This window comes from Pseudorca crassidens, chromosome 2 (assembly GCF_039906515.1).
Source record: "Pseudorca crassidens isolate mPseCra1 chromosome 2, mPseCra1.hap1, whole genome shotgun sequence".
NCBI classification, from domain to species: Eukaryota; Metazoa; Chordata; class Mammalia; order Artiodactyla; family Delphinidae; genus Pseudorca; species Pseudorca crassidens.
This window is the reverse complement of record NC_090297.1, coordinates 144,859,852-144,878,766: the sequence shown is the minus strand read 5'-3', so window position 1 is coordinate 144,878,766 and position 18,915 is coordinate 144,859,852. Positions and strand designations below refer to the sequence as shown.

The 18,915-nt window shown below is 37.2% G+C and overlaps 1 protein-coding gene across 5 annotated transcripts in view; it reads right to left on the bottom strand.

The window, feature by feature from the left end:
- The window catches only part of LPGAT1 (lysophosphatidylglycerol acyltransferase 1), a 65,934-nt gene that overhangs the window by 7,123 nt on the left and 39,896 nt on the right, over positions 1-18,915 (bottom strand). For all 5 annotated transcript variants that reach the window (XR_010941281.1, XM_067729032.1, XM_067729029.1 and 2 more), the window contains exons 5-7: positions 17,680-17,953; positions 13,396-13,522; positions 84-190 (exon numbers count right to left, since the gene is read on the bottom strand). Coding sequence is in view for 4 of the 5 variants with exons in the window: in XM_067729032.1 (XP_067585133.1) it covers positions 84-190; positions 13,396-13,522; positions 17,680-17,953 (508 nt within the window). In the remaining variant the exon portion in view is untranslated. The remainder of the gene's footprint in view (positions 1-83; positions 191-13,395; positions 13,523-17,679; positions 17,954-18,915) is intronic.

Here is an 18,915-nt window from a genome sequence, read left to right as displayed (position 1 = left end):
ATCGAAAAATGGTTATCTCCCCTAACGTACATCTTTGAAACTATCAGTAACATCAGGAACATGTATAATAGGACTCTGTGTACCTGTTTCATAAAAATGTGATAAGAGGTCCTCTTTTTCAATAAAACGCTGATAGAGCCAGTCAGCAAGGTTATCAGTCTCCAGGGGTATATCTTTAATTGGAAAGATCCTATCAAGAGTCAGAAAAAAAGCAAAAACTACTTTAATTCAGAAGTCAGAATCATTCAGAACCACAACTTAGCTTTAGATTATCCTATATCTACAAATAATTATTGAGAAACACCTGTCTCCCCATGTTTGTAGGTTTAAGTAGGAATGGTTTTTGGAACAGGTGAAGTTGGTTTTTCTTTTGTTTTTTTGCGGTACGCGGGCCTCTCACTGTTGTGGCCTCTCCCGCTGTGGAGCACAGGCTCCGGACACGCAGGCTCAGCGGCCATGGCTCACGGGCCCAGCCGCTCCGCGGCACGTGGGATCCTCCTGGACCGGGGCACGAACCCCTGTCCTCTGCATTGGCAGGCAGACTCTCAACCACTGCGCCACCAGGGAAGCCCCAGGTGAAGTTTTAAAATGCAGTTTCTTTAGAACACATTTAGAGTACTCAGACGCTAGGCCAAATAATGCATCTTGGCAATGTTCCTTTGGTGGGAATGCCTATGAACCAGACAGAATCTACCTAAATTGGTGTCTCTTTGTTAATCATATCAGAGATACTGGTTTCATGAGCAGGGCCAACTCTTTCTGACTGGGCGTGGTTGCTGGAAAATGATTCTGAAGAATCTGTGTCTGTGTCCTTACTCAACAGGAAATGGCCTGGCATGATCAGTGATATATATCTATTGCGAGTGAGAACAGAACAGTGGCAGCATGAGTAAGTGCAATACTAGAATTGACCTTGAAAAGGCGTTTCTTTTCTTTTTTGTTTTCCAATTTTGAGGGGGAGGTGTTCTTTATTTTTTTTCTTCATCAAAGGTATAAAGGTACAGTTTTAAAAATCTGCAAAAGGTTTTTTTGTATGAAAAAATGCAACCCACCTCCTCTGCCCTTTGTTTCTCCCCCCACAGAGGAATCGATTTTTACCTCTTGGTATTTATCGCCATATTTCTTCTTCAGTTTTAGGGCTTATCTACTGACTATCGAAGATGAGGACTAAGCTCCTTCCTCTTCCTGTTCCCACCACACATGTACATCCTTCCCATCTTCCCAATACACTTGTATGGTCATTTTAATTATCACAATATTTGATGTTTAAACTATTATAATCATGTAAATATATTCAAAGGTAAGCCACGTAGTAAATCATGGCTACTGTGCATGTAGTAAATCATGGCTACTGTTCCTTTCCTCCCCAATTTTTGTTCTCCTTAGATTGAGCAATTGCATTGTTTTCTATGTATACATAACCAATTCAACCACAAACTCTGGACCAATTGTCTAAAATTAGTTCTCTAGATCTATCCTTTGAAGGGCCAGATAGAAAATATTTAGACTTTGCAGGTTATTAAGATCTCTGTTGCAACTACTCTACTCTGCTTTGCAGTGTGAAGGCAGCCATAAACAAGGTATAAATAAATTAGCGTAGCTGTGTTCAAATAAAATTTTATTTAAAAACCAGGCAGTGGGCCAGGTTGACCTGTGGTCTAGATCTCCTCCCAGGGTATTCACCTACATCAGAAATCCTTTCAATTTCACCCTCCTGAGGAAACTTCACCCAGATTCTGGATTTGCTGCCTGTAGTGTTCATCCTGCAAAGCCCCTTCATCATCATCCTGGTGATTCTCTGTGCTCCTGAAGTGCATTTAATGTTTCCTACATCTCATGACTTCCTTTTCTGTATTTCTTCCACATTTTGATGGAGTACATCCTCCAGCAGTTTCTTGAGAAAAGGTACTTGAAATCTTGCAATTGTGCCGATGTCTTTTTTTCTGTCCTCATACCCGGGTTGATAATGTGACTAGATACAGGATTCAGGGTTGGAATTCATTTTCTTCCATCTCTGTTTTTTTGTCCTCCTTTCTGAGATTTCTTATTTAATTTCAAACTTTTTACTGAGTTTTTTTTTTTTTAATCATACTTTTAGTTTCTAAGAGCTCTCTGAGTGTTCCTTTTTTTTTTTTGCGGTACGCGGGCCTCTCGCTGTTGTGGCCTCTCCCGTTGCAGAGCACAGGCTCCGGACGCGCAGGCTCAGCGGCCATGGCTCACGGGCCCAGCCGCTCCACGGCATGGGGGATCTTCCTGGTCCGGGGCACGAACCTGCGTCCCCTGCATTGGCAGGCGGACTCTCAACCACTGCACCACCAGGGAAGCCCAAGAGTTTTCTTTTTTATCATAAGATTTGCATTTTATCTATTTTTTCCATCTACCGAAATGCTTATATAATTTCTCCCTTTATTCTGTTAATGTGATTAATTAAAGGGACTGATTTTGAATGTTAAACCAAACTTTCATTCCTGGAATGTATGCTCTCAGTATACAATATGATGCATTTTAAATATTTTGCTGGTTAGTCTTATATCTATAATCATGTAAGAGATTTGCCTATAAATTTTCCTTTCTTATAATATTCCTGGTTCAGGTTTTGGTATCCAAGTTATGCTGGTCTCATAAAACAAGCTAGGAAGTATTCCCTCTTTTTGATGCTCTGAATTAACTGCACTTAATGTCCTTTAATTTTTCTTTTTAATGACTATAGGATCTGAGATGATGTCCCCTTTTTCGTTCCTGATATCAGTAACATGAACCTTTTTTTTTTCCATGATCAGCCTTGCCAGGAGCTGATCAAGTTTACAGTGTTTTCAAAAAACCAATTATTTTTGGTGTCATGATTCCTTCTATTGTATGTTTTCTATTTCAGTAAATTCTCCTTTATTATCCCCTGTCTTCTACTATCTTTGGATTGCATTTACTTTTCTTTTTCTAACTTCTTGAGATAGATATTTAGATCGCTGATTTTCAATTTTCTTCTTTTCTAATGGAAGCTTTTAAGGCTATAAATTTTCCTCTAAACACAGATTAAGGTGTATCCCATACATTTTTATAGATCATATTTTCATTATCATTCTGTTAAAAATATTTTCTAATTTCATTGCAATCTCTTAATACATGGTAAACATTAAATTACTCTACTCACTATTGACGGGCAGTTTCTCATCTTTTGTTATTATAAACAATGTCACAATGAATAACACTGTGCAAATGTCCATTCATATGTGTATATCTATAGGATAAAATTCCGGAAGTGAAACTGCTAAGTCAAAGGCTAAATGTATTAGTAATTCTGAAAGATGTTGCTACATTGTCTTCATAAAGATTATACCACTTTACACTAGCAATTTATGAGAATGCCTCTCACAGAAAGATTTTTAAGCTGGAGAATAATAAAATCAGAAGGCTCTGATTTAGGTATAGAAGATGCCCTGCAGTGTTTCACAACTGGGATATGCCAATTTGGGGACACATTCTTGGGAATCCATCTATGAGCTCTCTTTAAGAAAATAGATATGTTATGTTTTCATTTTAATATTAACCTTAATAAAAATATTCTGAATCATAGCTAAACATGTGAGTAAGTACTGCCATGTGACTTTGGTGCCTATGTTTATAGTCATTTTGGCACAATGCAGTACTACTTTAAAAGGCCAGAGACGTTAACGGGGGACATACTTAAGAGCAAAATCTATTCTCTCACCTCTTAAAAGTCACCTCTCCCTGTGATCTTTAACATCCATTAAAATAAAATGAGAGAGGGGCTTCCCTGGTGGCGCAGTGGTTGAGAGTCCGCCTTCCGATGCAGGGGACACGGGTTCGTGCCCCAGTCCGGGAAGATCCCACATGCCGCGGAGCGGCTGGGCCCATGAGCCATGGCCGCTGAGCCTGCGCATCTGGAGCCTGTGCTCCGCAACGGGAGAGGCCACAACAGTGAGAGGTCCGCATACCGAAAAAAAAAAAAAATGAGAGGAGTTCTGCTTCTTGTAATTGTAGAGTAATTCATAGGTAACAGTTATAAATTCTGGACAAAATGCAAAAAGTAATTAGTGGAAGGCACTGGAGAGTGACTAAAGGCAGGCAGATATTGGAGCAGAGTCAACACTTGGCAGACAGGAATGGCACTGGTTTTCCAGTTTTTATAGCTTTTAACCTGAGAATAGTTCCCCTATGTAAGTCTTCCTGGTTGCAGAATCGGAGGACAGAGATTAGGGTGACCACAGCAGTTGTAAAGTGAGGAATCCCAGAAAGAAGTAAGCACTGAGTGGGAGCCACGACTTCTGAGTATAACCCCCACTCAGATCTCTGGGTAACCCCTGAACTATGTATGTATGAGGCAGACTCCAGCAGAATAAAGCCAGCGGACACAGGGAGATGCCCAGAGCTATGCAGGAAATATAACTATTCAGGAAATTTAATCATTTGTTTATTTTTCTTTTTGCCAAATTAAATGTCCTTAATATTTGGATTTTTAGGAAAGTCAGTTAACATCATCCTGATACTAGTGGAATGTTTTGTTTGTTTCTTCCGTGGAAGTGTTTTTTTTTTTTTTTAAATTGTAGTATAGTTGATTTAGGGAATGTTTTACAATTAAAAATTAACAATTTAAACTTAAAAATCAAATTTTATTTTTTAAATGAATGGTATTACAAATTACTGACTTTTTACTTTTAGATAATTTAATACTGTCTTAACACAGTTTTGTAATATAAGTAGTGCTCTTTAAACTATTCACCTCTACCACACTAGGTACAGTCCAATGGTTTGGGAAATTATTCGTATTATTATTATTTATTTTTTTTTGTGGTACGCGGGCCTCTCACTGTTGTGGCCTCTCCCGTTACGGAGCACAGGCTCCAGACGCGCAGGCTCAGCGGCCATGGCTCACGGACCCAGCCGCTCTGCGGCATGTGGGATCTTCCCGGACCGGGGCACGAACCTGTGTCCCCTGCATCGGCAGGCGGACTCTCAACCACTGCGCCACCAGGGAAGCCCTGTATTACTTTTTAACCTCTAAAAATATACTATTTCTATAAATATAAAAGCAGGTCTAATCAACCTAAGGATAACTAAGAAAGAACCATAGAGATAAAGAATATCCTTGGGCTTCCCTAGTGGCGCAGTGGTTAAGAATCTGCCTGCCAATGCAGGGGACAGGGTTCGAGCCCCGGTCTGGGAAGATCCACATGCTACGGAGCAGCTAAGTCCGTGAGCCACAACTACTGAGCCTGCGCTCTAGAGCCTGCAAGCCACAACTACTGAGCCTGCGTGCCACAACTACTGAAGCCCACGCGCCTAGAGCCTGTGCTCCACAACTAGAGAAGCCACAGCAATGAGAAGCCCGTGCACCACAATGAAGAGTAGCCCCCGCTCACCACAACTAGAGAAAGCCCGTGCACAGCAACAAAGACCCAACCCAGCCAATAATAAATGAAAGAAAGAAAGGAAGGAAGGAAGGAAGAAAGAAAGAAAAAGAATTTCCTGATTTCCTGAAATAGTACTTAAAGCAGCTTTATAAGGAGAAAAGTGACATTGAATATAAGGCTGAATTAATAGAGGAAGTTTGGGTTTACCAATTAAACTCTTGAAAGAATGTGGTGAGGTTGGCAAAGTACCTATTGCTTTAAATGGGGTGAGTGTGGGAGTGGGGCTGTGTTTTAACCGAAAACCTACCCTTCCATTCGCCTAGAGCAGCTGGGACATTCTCTTGCCTTAGGAGGCAGCCAGGAGGGCAGACCAAATGCTCCCTCAAGAGCAATCTACCTCTATTACTCCGATTCTTTGGTCACCACGGGATTAAAATATTAAAACAACTAATCTTCTAATATGGCAGAGTGTCAAATGCACTGAATACCAGTCCTCTTGGAATCAAATAAAAGGAGTTCTTGTGGGATATAAATAAATAACAGAAACAAATCTTTCCAATACCAATAGCTATCCAATGAAAACTTAGCTCTTAATTTTCAAGAAATAAAAATTATTATCAGTAATCCAGAATGTGCTCTTAAACACAGAGTATTCCACCAAAATCCACAGTATTAGATTTAAGAGCACTAGATAAATTATACTTTCAAAAAAAGATATAAAATAATGCTTAGCTGGCACCTATACATTCTCACTAGAATTTTCATGCCACAAAGACTCCCAAACGTGAGCTAACAAACACCATGGCTAAATCCTCAATTCAATTATGCCAACTACATATTAGGAGCTAATAAGCACTGAAGAAGATCAACTGTTCGTGCTTTCTAAAACCTAATAACCTAGCAGAGGGATCAGACAAGCAAAAAGTCTAAAATCAGAATGTGGTAAATGTTATATAAGGAGTTTAAACAATTTCTCTGTAAGTTTAAATGAAGGGGTGTGCATGTCTACTTATGATATAGCCTACATGGAAAAGGCATCACTTGAGCTGTCCTAAAAGAGTCAGTAGGATTAAAAAACTTAAAACAAATTTTTAACAGAGTAACAATATGCATATAGCTTTCAAGAATCAGAGCAGCACAAGGTTCACAACGAAAAATAATAGACCGATTTTTTCCCTCGTCAGATCCCTGTTCCCCAGATACAACCCCTTTCAACTTTCTTTTGCTGTTCACTTCCACATTGCTTATAAACATGCTAGACTGTCCAATTTAAAGTGTATTCATTGACTTCCTATTAAGGAAGATAAGGACTTGGCTTTCTTCTACCTTTGTTGTCTGCTCCTTTGGCTTACCCCTCCTCCTCTCCTACAGTTAATAATTCCTCCTCAGTGCCAACTCTGTCCTTCATAACTATGCTTATTAGTTTATGTTCTATTTATTTTCTTATGTGTCTGTTTCCTCTATCAGACTGTGCTATACTCATCTTTGCATACCCATGTGCACATCAGTGCCTGCTCCTTTGTGGGAGCTCAAGTTTGCTGAACTGAATTAAATGCAAAGTAATCCGCCAGCATAAAACATGATGAGGTACCATCTGGAGACAGCGACAATACCACAGGTACAGTTAACTGACACCAGCAGGGCTGGTATGACAAGAATAACTCAGAAATGCGGAAACTACTTGTCACCAAAAATAGATTTATGGACAAGAACAGATCCTGTCAAATTTAACGTATCAGAAGATCTCCCAGCACTCAATTCCCAGAAGTTTTGCTTTGAGCCATCGTCCTTAGGTAAGCTGCTCAGGCCTCATCCTCAACATTCTAAAACGTAGTATTTGTAGCTTCCTCCTGCATCCACTAGAAAGGTTTAAAAAAAACCCCACTCAGCTATGTGAAAAACAATTTCAGCAACTCAGATATAAACTTTTTTCCACTTTAACAGAGGAATAAACCAAGGCTCTAAGGTAGCAAACCTAGGGTCATATAGGAGAGAATTTTGAGTGACTTTTTAAGGTTTGTGTAGAAAGGGAGATGGCAAATACTCAGCACCTAGACTACTGCTTCCCTTCAGTCAGGGACAATTGAGCCTGTTACGCCTTCCCCTTGAGTCCTGCTCCTTGAAAGAGTCAAAGCCATAGCAAACTAACATGCCACTTGAGGGCATAAACAATGAGATGGCATTGTTTACACCTCAAATTTATTTATTATATCTTTTTTCGTATTGCGTCCTCTGAGACACAGATGCTTGCTGAATGAACTGAACTATCCAGTAAGCAAAATATAAGATTGGTATATTTGCTTAAGAGAATCACTATTATGTTTTCCATGAGTCTAATGACATTTAAAAATTTTTCTTAAGCCTTTTTTTTTTTAGAGTAGTTTAAGGTTCACAGCAAAATTGAGGGGAAGGTACAGAGATTTTTCCATATCTCCCTAATGACTTTTAAAATAATTTTTATTTTGAAATAATTTCAGACTCAAAGAAAAGTTACAAAAATAGTACAAAGAATTCATATATATGCTTCACCCAGATTCCCCAAATATCATTATTTCCCATATTTACTTTATCATTCTTTTTCTCCATATATATATTTTCTGATGTATATATTTTCTGATATATGTATATATATATGTATATATATGATCTTTCCTCAATTTTTGAGAGTAAGTTACAGATGGTGTGCCCCCTGAACACTCCCATGAGCATTTTCTAAATACAAGAACAGTCTCTTATATAACCATGCTGCAGTGATCAAAATCAGGAAATCAACACTGATACTATTACCTAATCTACAATCTACATATTTCATTCAAATTTTGCCAAGTGTCCCACCAATGTCTATAACAAAAAAAAGAAAAGAAAAAAGACAGAAACAAAGGAATAAAGAAACAAGAAAAGAAACAAAAAAAAAAGGTACCATGCTTTAGGAAGAGAAGAATAGCAGTGAAATAAATAACACAGGGTGAAGTATCAATATCAATAAAGGGAATATATTTTTTAACATCTTTATTGGAGTATAATTGCTTTACAATGGTGTGTTAGTTTCTGCTGTATAACAAAGTGAGTCAGTTACATGTGTACATATATCCCATATATCCCCATACTCCTCCCTCCCACCCTCCCTATCCCACCCCTCTAGGTGGTCACAAAGCACTGAGCTGATCTCCCTGTGCTATGTGCTGCTTCCCACTAGCTATCTATTTTACATTTGGTAGTGTATATATGTCAGTGCTACTCTCTCACTTCATCCCAGCTTACCCTTCCCCCTCCCCATGCCCTCAAGTTCACTCTCTACGACTGCATCTTTATTTCTGTCCTGCCCCTAGGGTTCATCAGAACCATTTGTTGTTTTTTTTTTTTAGATTCCATATATATGTGTTAGCATACGGTATTTGTTTTCTTGTTTCTGACTTACTTCATTCTGTATGACAGATGGTTTTCTCAGAGTATATGCCCAGTAGTGGGATTGCTGGGTCATATGGTAGTTCTATTTTTACTTTTTAAGGAACCTCCATACTGTTTCCCATAGTGGCTGTATCAATTTACATTCCCACCAACAGTGCAAGAGGGTTCCCTTTTCTCCACACCCTCTCCAGCATTTATTGTTTGTAGACTTTCTGATGATGGCCATTCTGACCCGTGTGAGGTGATACCTCATTGTAGCTTTGATTTGCATTTCTCTAATGATTAGTGATGTTGAGCATCCTTTCATGTGTTTGTTGGCAATCTGTATGTCTTCTTTGGAGAAATGTCTACTTAGGCCTTCCACCCATTTTTGGATTGGGCTGTTTGTTTTTTTGATATTGAGCTGCATGAGCTGCTTGTATATTTAAGAGATTAATCCTTTGTCAGTTGCTTCGTTTGCAAATATTTTCTCCCATTCTGAGGGTTGTCAATAAAGGGAATATTTAATAGGCAAATATACTCCAGGTAAGAAGTAATGAAATCTGAGCTAGGCTATGGCATTGAAATAAGAAGAGGGAATAGAAACAAACATTGCAGAGGTATCTTTCACAGGAAATGGTGGCTGGATTTGAGAGAGAGGATAAAATTTTAAAGTGTAAGAGTCAAAGAACTCCAAAATTTTTATTCTGGGTGAGGGCAGAATGATGTCACCATAAACCCCAATTGGAAAGCCAGGGGAAACAAGTTGGTGTGAAGGAAAATGAGTTCAGTTCTAGACATATTAGGTTTGAAGAAGCAACAGGGTATCCAGGTGGAGGCAAGGAAGTTAAGTGAGGATTTGGAACTTGGCAGAAAGACTGAGAGCTAGAGGTACACCTACAGAGGATCCACTGCTACATAGTCTCCTATTATGGACTCAACCTCCACAGGAAAAAAAAAAGAGGACTAAAAACAGGCTCCTAGAGAAGGTCTATACTTAAGTAATCTCTGTGTGTTTGTGTGTGTATTCCTGTATCAAATGGAAGGTTAGACAAAAAGACCTAGCTAGCCCTTTCTACTTCTCAGATCCAATCCAATGACTTTAAGTAACTAAAATATAAATAATGATCAGTGAGAGTTATGCTTAACCACTATTCACTTAAAAGTTAAACTCTAAGAATTTTTTTGAAAATTTGGGGGACATAATATTTCCAACAAAACTTAATTAGAAAACGAAAAGCATTTTTTGAATACCAATGGCAGGCATTGTCCTTGACTCTAGAGAAATCTGAAAGTGAAAAAAGACGTGGTGAGCCCCCAGAGGGCCAACAAGGTGGGATAGAGCACTTCATTTCCAAAGCTTATTATGTCCAGATTCATATACTGAAAAATGACTTAGCAAATCAGATTTTAGGTTATGTCTTGGTTCTATGTTAACATTAAAAATTTCTTTCATGTATATCTATAACTTCTTATAAACATTTGAGAAGAAATTAAGCATATCTTCTAACTAGAGGATAGAGATTTTATCTTATTTGAAATGATGATTCGCCTCTTTCAAATCTTCAACTTCATTACAGAAACACAGAATTCAATCCATAATACAGTCAAACCTCAATTAAGACCACTTATTTAATACCATCAGCATCCTGAATGGTGCCAAACTAAAATGCTTTGTTTTCTTAAAAAAAAGGGAAAACAACTGCTGGGGCAGAAAAGAGAAAAGAACTTGGGGGTGGTGAACATAAATAAAATCAGTCAAGCAGAACTAAAAACTTGAAGATTAAATTTAATGTGTAACTTTCCATTTTCCAACTGGAAGCTTTGAATAGTGACTTATGACTAAAACATCCAGCCTTTTCCAGGGAAAAGCTAGGGCCCAGAGGCAAGGCAATAGAAAACAAGAGATGACAAGAAAAGCAGACAGGAAGAAGAGAATCAGAAGTAGAGGTGAAATGAGCAATAATTATAAGTGCTGATAGACAAAAGGCCCATAAGAAAAACTGAAGACAGGACAATGTTTCCTTCTCCTGGGGAAAAAAGCCACTTTTAGTTCAAGAGGCACTCTAATGACCTCACTCCCAGGTAAGTAATTTGGGGGCCAGGGCTGAGGGTGGTAAACCTCTAAACCTGCATCTTTAGTACCTGTGTATACCACTTAGGTGTGAACCACTTTAGTGTTACTCACAGTTACTGGGGAAAGGTGACGTGAAACCTCATTATGTTGAATAACTGATTTTTACTATATTAATTATATTCTACTTTATTCTAGATTTTATACTAAAAAATTATTATAGAAATTTAAGCCTCACAAAAATTATGGATGAAACACTAGAATATGAAAATCTAGATTATAATTGAGCATTTCAATACCTTGATTTAAAGGGGTAAAATCTATTTGGTATCTATTAAATAGTATGCATTTTAAATGTGAACTTATTAAATTCTTATAACTACCCGACGAAAATGCTTTTGTTGCAATTACTCAGATGATTATTAAACCAAAATTCTACTAGAATTTTGGTTTAATAGAAATTGTGCGCAATTTCTTTTTTCAATTAATACATTCACACTGTAAAAAAAAAAAAGGCCTAAAATAGTACAAAGAGAAGTAAGAGTCCCTCCCCAGAGGCATTCACTGTCAACAGTCAAATACCAACCATTCAGCAGTCACTGTGCTGCCTTTTTTGGGGGGATGCGGGGGGGACAGGGGAGAGGTAGCAATTACTTTTTGGACTTTTAAGTGCTGCATGCCAAATATACAATTAAATTATAACTAAGCCTTTATTATACTGGTTTTTAAGATGCCTCTCAGTTTCAGAGATGTTAACATGTGAAAAAATATGTATTCTTAATGGGTGAAATATGGTATATGATGTCTTGCTGATTGTGTTTTTCAGAATTTAAATGCAGTATCTAAGAAGTAACACTACTTTATGGGATGGGCTTCAAATATCACCTTTATAACTATCAACTATAAGAAATATAATTAGAAAATCATCAATCATACACATGTTCCCAAGTAAATGTGGCTTTTCTAATCTTTCCATTGATCTGACCCTGCCCTCATACCACACTGCTTTAATTACACTAAGCCTTGACATCTGGTAGGAAGAATTCCTCTGTCTTGTTCATCTTCAACACTATCTTAGCTATTCATTTATCTTTACTCTCTCAAATGAATTTTAGAACCATTTGTCAAGTTTCCAGAAAAACCCTCCTGGATTCTGATCATAATCCTCCTGGATATAATGGATTTGCAATTATGTTAAATTTATAGATTAATTTGGGAGAACTGACATCTCTATAATTTTCAGCCTTCCCCTCTATGAACACAGTATCTCTTTCCACTTATTCAGGTCTTTTATGTTCTTCGATGCAGTTTTATATTTTCCTTCATAAAAGTCTTCTACATTTTTTCTTAAGTTTTATTGGTAGATACTTTATAGTCTTCTTGCTTCTCAGATAAGTATCTTTAAAAAAATTACATTTTCTATTTATGTCAGTAAAAAGGGATAATACTGATTTTTTTCTGTGATGATTTTATATCAAGATTGCTAAACTCTATAAATAGAAGGTGAACTCAGTTTCTTGGGTTTTCTATGTAGACTATTGTGATGGTTAACTTTTTTTTTTTTTTTTTTGCGGTACGCGGGCCTCTCACTGTCGTGGCCTCTCCCGTTGTGGAGCACAGGCTCTGGACGCGCAGGCTCAGCGGCCATGGCTCACGGGCCCAGCTGCTCCGCGGCATGTGGGATCTTCCCGGACCGGGATACGAACCCGTGTCCCCTGCATCGGCAGGCGGACTCTCAACCACTGCGCCACCAGGGAAGCCCTAACTTTGTTTTTATATTTGAAAACTCTAATGGTTTACACCTATGAAAATATGTTACCTATTTACTTCCAATGGATATGTAATTTGAGTAGTTTTCCTCTTTAAAGGCAGGCTTTTGTGGCAATTGTGATCTTCCTTGGGACCAACTACTCCCTTAGTAACTTAGTTGCCATGTGTTGAGATCTTTGAGGAGGAGATAAATGGCTTATAAAGCGATCAATTCTATCCAGGTCCTATCAGCATCATTTTTTGATATGAACACCTATACACATTTACCTCAAACACTTTAAAAAAAGAAAGGTCTATATTAAAAAAATCTCAAGGAGCTGTTGCAGAATATTCAATAAATGGTTTTGCTGTTGTTCATGCAAAAGACATAGGCATATTAAAATATTAAAAATTTGGAAGTGTAAGTCATTGCTAAATTATCAATTCAATCATTTAGAAAATCTTACATGACTTAATGATTTAAAAACAAATTCCATTTCTATTAATACAAATCTACTTACCCCAGTTGAGTACATATTTATCCTTGATATTTGCCCTTTAAGTTAATTACTTTCACTCAAGAGTGTCAGGCGATCAAATAATCATAGTGCCTCTAGAATGCCATTTTTAGAGACTTTTATCACTCAGTGAAAATAACTACTTCAAATGATATTTTCATATTCAAAATTCAGCATAAGAATGATTTTGAGCCAACTGTTTTCACTATCAATTATAATTTAATATTAAAACATTCACAATGTCCTGAGATAGTACTTTATGTTGGCTTTACGCTGAGTACTAATGTGTAATTCTTACCTGTAATGTACATGTGTGACTACTGGTTTCCTGTATCCAAGGATCCAGGTTTGAATATCTATGGGTTCAGCTTTGGGATAAGCTATGGTTGTATCTATTATCCACTGGAGGCCTTTCGATCTGCTGTCTGAGAACAATATAAAATTGGATCAATTTTTATATTATTTGCATCAAATAACATAGTATAGAATTATAAAGCATACTGATATATCCTTTGCTTTAAGAGAATGAACTTTGGCGTTACTGTTCTATATGATGCACTTAGGATGAAATTAAGCATTTCCTATTACATTATAAAATGGCTGAATCTCAAACAAATTAAACAACAGAGTGCTATAGTTTATTGGACATGCATCATTTAAGCATTCAATACAATTATGCAGTATCAAGGTCTAATTTACATTTTCTCTCTCATAAAAACTGGCCTACAAAAGAAGTCAGTAGCTAAAGTATCACATCACAAAAGCGAAAAGCAGACCTTAAAACAAAAATCTCCACTCACTAAATATAACACAAGATAATACAAACACCAAGTTTTGTGATACTTGGGAGGCATTAATAAATATTGAAATAAGGTAATGAAATTAAGCATTTTATTGATGCACATGATCATCAGTTGCTGCTCTTGTTCAAAACAAACAAAAAACTCCTTCCATTTTAGCAAGAGTTATATAAAAATAAAGCAATAAATCTGTCTACCCTTTGGTAGGTACAACAGGTAACTACTGTTGTGAGAGGGGCTGGGGAAGTTCTGTTTACTTTGGTCCTCTGCGCGCTGTTTTTATTCCCAGCACGGAGTACAAAGCTGAGCAAGAAGCATGGACATATATACACTACCAAACGTAAGGTAGATAGCTAGTGGGAAGCAGCCACATAGCACAGGGAAATCAGCTCGGTGCTTTGTGACCGCCTGGAGGGGTGGGATAGGGAGGGTGGGAGGGAGGGAGATGCAACAGGGAAGAGATATGGGAACATATGTATATGTATAACTGATTCACCTTATTATAAAGCAGAAACTAACACACCATTGTAAAGCAATTATACCCCAATAAAGATGTTAAAAAAGAAAGAATTGAGACAGGAATTCTCAAAGAGAACGCTGATAGCTAGACTTTAAAGTGTAATGGTCTATCCTTTGTTTGAAGTATTTAAAGGATCCCTAAAAAAATAAAACTTATTTTTAAATATAAGGCCAAATGTACAGTAGGAATCAATAATATTTTACTTAAAATATCAAATAATTAAAAACTGGCCTTAAAGTCTTTTAAAATTTTAGACAACATTCTGAAGGGGAAGAAATAATCATATAAGACATAAGCTTAAAAAATTTAATTTTTAAATAACATATTGCTAAAGGAACAGAATGTATGTAAAGAGACACATTTTAACAAGCTACCAGTGATGTACATGCTACAATGTTTAGGGGTAAAGTACACTGATGTCTGCAACTTACTTTGAAATGCGTTAAAAAAATACAACCAAGATGGACTAATAGATGGATAGAAGGATGGAGAGAGATGTGATAAACCAAATATAGTAAAGTGTTAATTATAAAATCTAGTTGGCCAGCTCATGGATATTAACTGCAAAATTATTTCAAATTTTATGTATATTTGAAAATTTGTATAATAAAATGGTTGGGAAAAATCACCAGAGTTCAGTTTAATATCTATTAAATCATACAATAAACAAAAAAATACTAATCCTTTTAAAGTTAATTAGAGGGACTTCCCTGGCGGTCCAGTAGTTAAGACTCCGCACTTCCATTTCAGGGGGCACAGGTTCAATCCCTGGTCGGGGAACTAAGATCCCACGCACCGCACGGGGTGGCCAAAATAAATAAATATATAAAAACTTAAAGTTAATTAGATACAACTTAATTTTTATATGTGTAGGGACTGACCGCACATTAAAACAGACATGAAGGCATGGTTTGTGTTTATATGGAATAAAATACTAAATAGTGAGTATGAATACTAAAGAAAATAAAACACAAAATGTCCATACCAAAGCAGAGAAGCAAATGGTAAAATCTAAGTAAAACTAGTTTGGGGGTATACGGTTTTCTAAAATTTCTTATGATTTTCCTAAGCTGCTAGAATAAAAAATTTTTTCTTGATAGGTAAGAAGTGGATTTATTTAGAGAGATACACATTCCATAGACAGAATGCTGTCCATCTCGAAAAGCAAGACTGGCCCTGGGAGAATCACACTCCACAGACAGAGTGTGGGCCATCTCAGAAGGCGAGAGGCCTAAATTTTAACTAAGGTAAGATAAGTAATAAACAATTTCACTTTGGTTATAAACAGAGATTGCTTCTCTCCAAAAGAAAAAACCATTTCTCTTCCCTCTTGTGTAATCAGTATGACAAGTGCCCATTCATTTCTCTGAGATCTAGACCACAGGGTATTGACTGGGTAAAACTACTTAAAAGCAGCGGTATTTATTAGCACAATTAATCCTATTTGGAAGACCTTTGCCTTCAAGCTTTGGCTTGGCTGACATTGCCACAGTGTCTCTCCAGCAGTGAAGCTATTCTGAACCTTCCTTTTCTATTAAAAGACTCTTTCAATTTGTCTTTTTAATAGATGATGAAACATTAAGAGAGCTGACTGCCAGGCAGCTGTTTGGAAAAAACAAATGAAAGGAAAGCTCAGCACAATCTCACGGGCATTATTTCCATGTTTGGTCCTTACCATCACCTAAAATAACACATATTTCTGAGGGCCAATCATTCCCATTTTATCTGAAGAATATTAAAAGAAATAGCAAAATGTTATTACGGAAACAGGCCTATTAAGTTTCTTTCAGCTTTTTAATTTATAATTTATCACCAAACTTTCATAGTGTCTTGGATGAAGTAGTTCAAAACAGTCTTCATGCTGTTGGCACAAATATCTTCTGCAAATATGCACAATTCACTAGGCTGTCTCCAAGACAGTTGCATCTTTTTTTGTTCAGTTTTGTTTGTTTTTTTAAATAAATAAATTTATTTATTTATTTATTTTTGGCTGCATTGGGTCTTCGTTGCTGCGCGTAGTCTGCCTCTAGTTGTGGCTTCGTTGCGGTGCCTGGGCTTCTCATTGCGGTGGCTTTCCTTGTTGTGGAGCACAGGCTCTAGGCGCACAGGCTTCAGTAGTTGTGGCTCACGGGCTCTAGAGCATAGGCCTCAGTTGTTGTGGCACACGAGCTTAGTTGCTCCGTGGCATGTGGGATCTTCCCGGACCAGGGATCAAACGCGTGTCCCCTGCATTGGCAGGCGGATTCTTAACCACTGCACCACCAGGGAAGTCCACAGTTGCATCTTTGAGTATGGTTTACTTTTTACTGGCCATAAAAGTAATACATACTCACTATATTTTTTTAATTCAGGAAAGTATTAAGAAATGGAGAAAAATTATCCATAATGTTACAACTCAGAGAAGCAATCACTGCTAATATTCTGAAATCTTTCCTTTCACTGATTTTCTACTGCCTTATTATTTACATATTTGAGCTCATATTGTTTACACAAGAGTTGTATGTTTCTCCCACCCCGTTAACATTATAGAGCATAAGAATTTTCCAAGCCAATAAACATCATTTGTAATGGCTGTGTTGTATTCTGTTAGATGGATATTTAATAATTACTCATCTGTTCTCTCTTCTGGCTATTTCCAATTTCTTGCCATTAGAAATAATGCTGTGATAAACTACTTTGCCAGTATTTCAGATCATTCCCTTTTGATAAGTATTATTTGCAGTAGAATAACTGAGTAATTTATCAACATTTTAAGACTCTTAGTAAATACTGCCAAACTTCATTAAACTCATTCTCTGTATTAAAAACAGAAAAACTTTCTAAATTTGATAACTGCAAAAAATATAAATCATTATAATTCCATTTGCATATCTATGATTAGTTTCTCAAATTTGTCATTTCTATTCCTGTATCTTTTAATCCAGCAATTCCACTTCTACGAATTAATACTACAGACATGTTCCACAAATCTGTAAGGATATTTACAGGAATGTTGACTGCAGCAGTGGGAATGGCCACGAGTAAGGTGTACAGTAAGGGAGAGATACCTTCGACTTTATACATTCCTATATTATTTGAATAAATTATTGTAAGCATGGACTACTTTTGTAGAAACATTAAAAAGTTATATTTTCATCTTCTCCCTCAGTATTATTTCTGTTTGACAAAAATTATAAATATAAAAAAGAACAATGTTATCTTCTGGAACTCCAGAAAATCCTTTAATTCCAAGAAAAGAAAAAAATGCTAAAAACCATCATACCTAATTCCTTAGCATCTCCTCCTGCTGGACTTCCATTTTCCTGTCGTGCTACAAGTGCATTCAGAATAATTTTTGTTGCCCCAATCCTTGGCAAAGTGACATGTGTAAGAAATGGCAAGTTATTTTTCTTGGCAAATGCCTGACTGGTTTCTCGCCTCTTCCTGAGGAAGCCCCCTTCTGGAAACAGAACAATCCATTTTCGATCTCTGTTCCTGTAATTATTTTCTAGGTGCTTCTTGAGAAGAAGAAGCTGTTGGTCACGATGAGATTTTCCCTAGAAGGTAGACACACATAGAGTAAGTACAGTCACATTTGAAATTTAAAGGCTGTAAAATTAAATAGAAATAACTGCTTCTAGAGTAAATCCCAATCATAGGCTAGAATAGTGATTTCCCCCCACTTACTTCCCCTTTTGACCATACTGGAAAAAGTAAGTTATTAGCACTTACATAAATAAACCCTTCCCCCTGCAGAAAAAAATTGCTCTAATTGCCCCCGAAAGTTCATTCATTCATCATCAGTGAGTATTTACTGAGTACCTACTACTTACTTGCCAGGCACTGTCCTGGAGATGGAGAAGTAAGAGACATTCACGAAGCTTACTTGAATGGGGAAGATATATAATACATATGCATATGTATATGTGCATATGTACAAATGCAACTGGTGATAAGGTTAGGAAGAAGAGTAAGAGACTAGAGAAGCTCAACAGGGTCAGGAAAAGCAGCTCCAAGGAGGTGAAATTTGAGCAAAGAGCTGATAATGTGAGGGAATAAACCATGTGAAGATGAGTGGCAGAGTACTCCAGGTGATGAGGAGAAAAAGGACAAAGGCCCTGAGGTGGGAACATGTTTGGCATGTTCAGAGAACTGTGGCAAGGTCAGTGTGGCTGAAAATTGCAGAGAGAGGCAGAGGACATATAAGAAAGGCCTTGAGCTTGGTTAAGTAGTAGTTTGGGATGCAATATCATTAGATAGTTTTCAAAAAGGGAGAGTCATGATCTTATTTACTTAAAAAAAAAATCTGCTGGCTCCAGTAACAAAAAGACTACAGGAAATAAGTTAGGAGACTCCTGTAGAGTCTGGACAAGGGAGTTTGATGAGATTCAACTGTGGGATATCGATGAGAGGTGCACACATTCAGGGAAAAATCTGAAAGCTAACAGGACATTCTGATAGACTGGATCTTAGTTGTGAGGGAAAGAGAGGAAAGAGGATAACTTGGAGACCGAAAAGA